The 6901-nt window shown below is 35.3% G+C and overlaps 2 protein-coding genes across 2 annotated transcripts; both read left to right on the top strand.

The window, feature by feature from the left end:
* Positions 1 to 793: 793 nt before the first annotated feature.
* On the top strand, positions 794 to 4027 carry LOC110855623. Its single transcript, XM_035856357.1, has 7 exons — positions 794 to 902; positions 983 to 1069; positions 1133 to 1987; positions 2465 to 2531; positions 3175 to 3543; positions 3604 to 3737; positions 3819 to 4027. The coding sequence occupies exons 2-7, from the start codon at positions 1043 to 1045 to the stop codon at positions 3909 to 3911; spliced, it is 1545 nt and encodes a 514-aa protein (XP_035712250.1). The 5' UTR covers positions 794 to 902; positions 983 to 1042; the 3' UTR covers positions 3912 to 4027.
* Positions 4028 to 4478: 451 nt separating this feature from the next.
* On the top strand, positions 4479 to 6150 carry LOC110855593. Its single transcript, XM_022104001.2, has 4 exons — positions 4479 to 4896; positions 5152 to 5281; positions 5531 to 5580; positions 5666 to 6150. Exons 1-4 carry the CDS (start codon positions 4702 to 4704, stop codon positions 5729 to 5731), a joined length of 441 nt encoding a protein of 146 aa, XP_021959693.2. The 5' UTR covers positions 4479 to 4701; the 3' UTR covers positions 5732 to 6150.
* Positions 6151 to 6901: the final 751 nt, after the last annotated feature.

Here is a 6901-nt window from a genome sequence, read left to right on the forward strand (position 1 = left end):
AAATTATACGGCTCCTTCGATTCCTGCCACACTTTTAAAATTCGCCATTTCTCTTTCCATTTTTATAGTGACAAATTATTGCCACCTACTTCCTTTCAATATTTTCCATGCTAATCTGCTTTTCAAGTGGTCAAAAACTGATATGTTATTTATGTAAAATCGCTCGAGCAATCCAATGCACTTATCAGATTTTCATTATCTGCAACGGTTTTAAAGTTTTTAGCTATTAACACTTAGCCCGCCCCCACTAAGTAAGTATGCTACATAATTATCGCAGTTTCATCAAAATCGGAGTGAGACCGCTGGCGTCATCGTATTGTAAGCATAATACATATATTACACTGCCCTGCAAAAGTCATCGCCAAACATTGACACAGTGATAGCTCAAAAAATTGGTGAGATAACAATTTGAAATTTTCTAGGGTTATAGTTAATCGCATTTCTGATGAGATAGGACTCCAAATTTCGAAAATTGATGACTAGGTCAAAGGTATGATCTTTCGACCTCAAATCCCAAAAGTGACCTACCTCAAGGAATTTTTTTCCTTGGTGTTTTTATTTTTATAAAGTTGGCACAACTCATCCTGAACATAATAATATTAAATAATATTACACTATTTTTTAATAGTGTAAATTAATGCTTGAAGTTGCCTGATAAAAAACGGACAAACAACTGTCAAAGTCCATGATGACTTTCCGTTGTAAATACACAGATAATATGGGTAATCATAAAAAAGATAATGGTGGCATATATGTGTATGTACATACTTATCTTTTAGCTTTGTTGTGCGCATTATCTTCCAATATACGCATACCTGCAAAAGCTAATACATACATTTATACTTTGAATTTGAGAGATAGAAATCTACCCAGTATCAACTTTTTATCCATTTCTTTACAAGGTTCTATAAAGTTTAATTAATATCTTACATACATTGTCTGTATAATGTTGGTCTCATGTGCATAACTTGAATTATTTCAGACATATTTATTTGTTACTGTTATTCCGAAAGTTGTGGACGACAAATCCATCATCATTGACATGATGGAAGCCTTGACGAATCCGGTGGTACGTACATAACTTCTAAATTTAGCTTAATTCCAATCAAATAATCTAATGCATTTCTACCAGATTCTTGAGCATATCTTCAGTAAACTCAGCCTCTCCGATTTGAAAACGTCTCGTCTCGTGTGCCGTGAGTGGGACGATGTAGCTGCCAGTTTATTAGGAAGGTCGACCTTCCTCAACGTAAACAAGGTTTTCCCCTTTGACCCGGCAAACCTGTACGAAATGGTTCGAAATGGTTCGATACACGAAATGTTTCGAAATGCTTCGATCAACGAAATGCCTCGAAATGCCGGAAATGCCATTACTTCCGTGAACGATAAACTGAAACAATGTCTTTTAATTTCGGACCACCGTCAAAGCTTAATTCCAACGGACAATCGTTTCAACATTTTCACCCAAATGATGACCCAGACCCAGGACATATCTCAAGTTATCCGCGAAATAAAGTTGTTTTTCGTAAGCCAGAAGCAATTCGCCGTCAGTTTCCTGAAATGGATAGCAGTCCTAAAGATCACAAGCATTCAACACGTTTCCATCAGCATTTCAGAAAAAGCAAGAATCCTGCAGGATGAAGATCCAGTTCAAGAGTATCCAAAACTTCCGATTCAAGCTAATTTAACGTCAATCAAATTCACTTGCCCAGATGCTAAACAGGAGATCTTACCCGTGTATGAAACCTTCTTCCAAATACTGATCGATTCCGCACCCAACTTGACCTCGTTGGACATCACGGGAATATTCTACCCGAATTTGGAACGGTCCAAAAAACTGGAGGTCTTGGAATTTCGTTTCCATCACTGGTCTCATTCTGCTCCCACTAAACTTGACTTGACCATTCTGGCAAACATATTGGCACAGGTTAAGGATTCCTTGACCGAGTTGAAATTTGGCTACATAGGGAACGAAAATATTGACTTGGTAAGGGTAAAATCGTAATTAGGGTATGACTTCTATCACATTTTCCACACTTCTGGCACCGCACTAGGGCCGAAGGAAATGAAATAAATGCGAGAAAGAAGCGTAACTCCTTGCGCAACAGATACGCCTAATTATTTGGATTTCCGCTATAAGGTGCTAGTACTTTGTTACATTTCTTGCATTTCGACATAAATTTAGGTAGGCATGTATATGTACATTTAGAAAAAAAATCTAAGGGCACGTCGATATATTACGTCATCATTTTACTGGATGGGTGGTTTAGGTCTTCTTATCTGTCGTAGGTTACAATTTCCTACTTCTTAATTACGTTTTAAGGGTTGGTGCTAATACCGAAAATTTTTGATGACGTAATACATGGATTGCCCTTAATCTAAATTTAAATTGCAGCTTGACAAAAGCTTCCATCACTAAAAAATACGTACATATGTACATATGTATTTGTTAAATAATTTGCAGGCCGAGAATCTTAATCCTCCTGTGATGTCGGAACTTACCTCGATCACCATTTATTGCATGGACCTTTTTCTATTTTTTCCACCATAAGCTCAAATGTCGGGGCAACCTGAGACATTTGGCGCTATATGTGGAACATATAGTATGTTGTCAGGCACTCTTATGGGAAATGTCGGGGGCTCGTACAAAAAAACGGTTGGGCGTAAAGAGATGCCGTAAAGTGCATTAGATGCCTCTCGAAAAGTTTTAAAATGACTTTTTTCTAATTCATGGTATCTTGAACCATTTTCAAGAAATTCAATAAAAACCGATTTTTCGGTTTCGAAATCATAAATGTTTCGCTGAATGAATTGGGTGCATAACACAAAGTTGTATGTAATAGCAAATATGTTCATAACCGCATTATCTATAATATTTACTCGAAAATTTTTTCGAAATAATGCTAGGTACAGGCGGTAAGTTCAAATTTCCGAAAAATTTTGCAATTTCGGCTACCAATTTCTCCACTGAGCTACAGCCTAGACGATACATTTTGGTAACCTAAACTAAACGGGATCGTATTGGGGAAGGTCCCGGCTAGTGCCCTCGACTGATTGACTTTTTCGAAATAAGCCTTGGTTTTTAAGATATGGCGCGATTTCTAAAATTAAAATCCATAACTCATATTTGGTATGAAAAAATAGAAATTTTCAGCGGTTTTGCCGCATAGCTTGTTAGAATCCGCAATTTCCTGGACGAGACTCATCTCCCCAAACTAAAAAATCTAACCTTTTCCAAAAGCGGTTATGGAAATTCGATCTATTCAAATCTGTGGCAACGACACCGAGGAGTTCAATATGTAAACGTCACCTGGTCGCTTAACTCACCTGGCGAGTTCGGTAAAACGGTTGTGCAGTTATTCCCAGCCGTGAAGAAATTTGATTTCACTCTTTGGTCATGTGGCGGAAATTTAATACAAAATATTAACAACATATTGGAACCGTTGGCAATGTGGGACCTGAAAGAGGCCAACGTTGTTGTTCATAGGGTTGAAGAATCCTCCGTGTTGGTGGAAATCGTTAAAAACATGGAAAATTGGAAGGGTAACAAGCTTGCTTAAAATGGCGAAAATATCTTTATCAATGATCATTTATTCATTTCAGGCATTAAACGTGTCCACTTCGTAGACGCTGAAATAAAATATGACGACTTTTCTCCCCGAATTCCAGACCTCATCCGATACGGGAAAGGATTTAAGAGCATTAAGATTTCTGGGAATGAAAATTATGTTTTTATGGTATGCCCATAAAAAATTAAATTCGGGAATTATCTATGTAATGTTTCTTACATAATTCAGTTTTATAATTTGTTTAAATAGGATCCAGGCCTGGTGGAATTAATGCGGCCCACTTTTGAAGCCAGTGGTGCACCGATTCATGTCACAGGAGGTGTGGCCCGTAGATGTACTTGATGGCCTAATGCATGTATTGGATGGTTTGGGAAGGACGTGTAAATATTTAAATTATACATAAAATGCAACTCAATAAAATTCATTGTATTTAATGCAATACAATATTTCGATGAGTAGTTTCAAGGTCTTCACAATACTTTGTTTGAATCCTGACGCATCAGTATTTTCATCATAACTTTACGCGACAAAACTACATCACTGGTATAATTTTAATATCAAGCGGTAGCAAATTATTTATGTACACTTCGGTGTGCATAAACCCTTAACTAGGAAAGGTGGAAAACATGTAAAAAATGCCGAAAAAGTGCAACTAATCAAACATTTCAAATTCACCTTAGCTAAATCTGTATGAATTTGCATACACAAGTGTAAATAATATACGTAAACCTGCACCAATTAATTTTATTCAAACATATTGTATGATGACAAATTCTTCTTTTATCTTTGTACATAAGCAGTACCTACATAAATAAATTGCGAGTTTAAAACTGGGTTATGGTTATGTACCTCAAACTTTACAATTGTACATACATCCAAACATTTACTGACCTAGAACCAAGCTGTCAACAAGGTTTTATCTTGAGAAGATAAAATGTTGTACTTCAGCTGAACACGAAGCATGCAAAAAATTTTCTATTCCAATTATTTACAATAGTAATTATTAAAATTTAATATACTTCGTTCCAGAGTAAAGTTATACATAACTGAAAATTTTACATATTCGTATTAATTAAATATTTAAATTTGTACATGTGATTTCGTGTTAATAAGTATAACATTAATTTGAACGATGATTAGCATGTGGAATAAAGTGACAATTGCACTTATAACGTGCATCCTCCTCCTTGAATCCAGCCAAAGTCTCCTTCTCAGAGATAAGTTAGGTCCAAAATCGAGAACAACAGTAAGATTGGATGGATGGAAGCTTATTCCGACACGAAATGGGAAACAATTATGGTCGGATCAATATCACTGGCCGATTTTGGTAATGTGTTATTAAATACACTTTTAAAAATAGTGTCACCCTTTTAAAAAGAAGATGAACTCTAAATTCTAAATTAGGTAAATAAACTATGCTAAATAAATCCAAAGCAATGTTAATTTGATACAGAGTAAAGTTTTCTTACGACTTCAGAATTTAGAATTTATACATTTATTTTTCAAAATGGGAACATTATTTTTAAGAGTGTGGTAAAGATGTACACCTCCTGCGTGACCTACATTATGATTTTATCATTAGATTTCGAACTCTCCATGCGAACAAGATTGTCGTTGCCCGGCCTGGCGAATTCGACCCGTTTGTGGCTCAGACGGAGTCACTTACAGAAATCACTGTTACCTTCACTGTGCCAGAGTTTGCACCGGAATACGTAAGTGCTTATGTATGTATGTATTTATGTATGAAACTGATTGAGAAAATTAGTTGGTGACAAAATTGTTGCCAACCAATATAGATATGTACACTATTATATATGTAAATATACATTACCAAGTGTGGTAACGATTTGGTACTTAAGAGCTTCGGTTCTATGTACTAAAATTTCTCTCCACTTAATCAGAAATTTATACCACGTTCTATTTAATTTCCCGATTTTAATTTGAGGTTGAATCATTTTCAGGTATCCAGATTGTTCATGAGTTCCAGTGCTATAGACCACAACGCCCCTGGGTATGGAATTTATGTGTGGAAATATTTGGAATATTTATGAAACTTGTAAATATCAATTTTTAAGTTTGTCTAATTTAACGAATAGATTCCAGACAGTAGTCCACCAGCTAAATCACCTACAAACATAGGATGGGGTTGGATTCCCCGGTAAAACTGGAAGAACGTATTAATTTTTTGGTATTACCGAGCCACCGTTTGGTATGGAAATTATACCGGGCCGTCAAATTTGTTATCGATATGGGAAAACTTTAACACCGGACTGATACCACAAGGCCTTAAATACTTATGTATGGTAGACTAATATGCGAATATTACTTGGTATTATTTCAATACCGGATTTTTAAGGGTGCATACATATGCAATCAATATAACAGCATCGTTTAAATTGTTATGTAAAAATGAGAAAGATTTTATTTAGCATTTTTGGTGACATGTGTATTACAGTTTTTAATAAAACTACTGCTTAATAAAGTAAGGTGCTTAAATCTGTGTAAATCAAACCAAATTTGTATGTAGATAAGTCATATTTGCAAAAGTAATAAACCAGCTTCTGTTTGCTTTAGTAAAACACTTGTGAAGAATGTTGTAGAACCGTTTTAAACAATTAAATAATGGGCATACTCACTTTCGCATGGCGAACTCAAATCTTGCAAATTTAATATGACACCATATGTGGCTTTAAGTTTGGCGAAATTCACTGAATTTCAAACAATTTACGGGATTTTCACCTTTTTCAGGAAATCTATATTGCAAATAAATGAGCATAAATATTTTTATATCGCTGTGTTCACTAAATAACTTACAAAGACGTTTGACGTGAGCACGCCTAATTTGACATCCACGTACATATGTACATACATATTTAAACATGCACATCTGCATGTAGCACATGTGTTTACTTATTGGCATACCTATATGAACACATGTCGACTATATATGTGCATTCAGAAGCCTATATTTCCCACCTAACAATGTACAACAAAAAAGTAGTGTTGATCTTGTAAATGTACTCTCAATTCCACGTACATTAAGCAAACTATACTAAATCCCGAGCAAACTTTGGTCTTTATCAAGTTAACCTTACCCTGGAATTTGTATAGGTTGCTTAATTTTGAATTTAGCCCGTACGTACTTTTTAAAAGGGTGACATTATTTTTAAGAGTTTACATACAAATACGCATGCATGGATACATACATTTTTCCTTCCATTTTTAAGGCATAATGCACATTCAAGACACAAAGGGATGTACATATTTAATTGTGCAAATGTATAGTTATTCTGAACCAGCGAATTTTGCAGTGGTATCAAAAAGTGGATACA

The sequence above is a fragment of the Folsomia candida genome, unplaced genomic scaffold, assembly GCF_002217175.1.
Source record: "Folsomia candida strain VU population unplaced genomic scaffold, ASM221717v1 Fcan01_Sc013, whole genome shotgun sequence".
In the NCBI taxonomy this organism is placed as follows: domain Eukaryota; kingdom Metazoa; phylum Arthropoda; class Collembola; order Entomobryomorpha; family Isotomidae; genus Folsomia; species Folsomia candida.

What these genes read in the sequence shown, in the direction of transcription:
- LOC110855623 (XM_035856357.1), top strand. Translation starts at nt 1,043, where the DNA reads ATGATGGAAGCCTTGACGAATCCGGTG. An exon ending in CATTTATTGCATGGACCTTT is followed by an intron (nt 2,532 to 3,174) that starts TTCTATTTTTTC and finishes CCGCATAGCTTG; the next exon opens with TTAGAATCCGCAATTTCCTG. An exon ending in AAACATGGAAAATTGGAAGG is followed by an intron (nt 3,544 to 3,603) that starts GTAACAAGCTTG and finishes TATTCATTTCAG; the next exon opens with GCATTAAACGTGTCCACTTC.
- LOC110855593 (XM_022104001.2), top strand. Translation starts at nt 4,702, where the DNA reads ATGATTAGCATGTGGAATAAAGTGACAATTGCACTTATAACGTGCATC. An exon ending in AATATCACTGGCCGATTTTG is followed by an intron (nt 4,897 to 5,151) that starts GTAATGTGTTAT and finishes TTTTATCATTAG; the next exon opens with ATTTCGAACTCTCCATGCGA. An exon ending in CAGAGTTTGCACCGGAATAC is followed by an intron (nt 5,282 to 5,530) that starts GTAAGTGCTTAT and finishes AATCATTTTCAG; the next exon opens with GTATCCAGATTGTTCATGAG.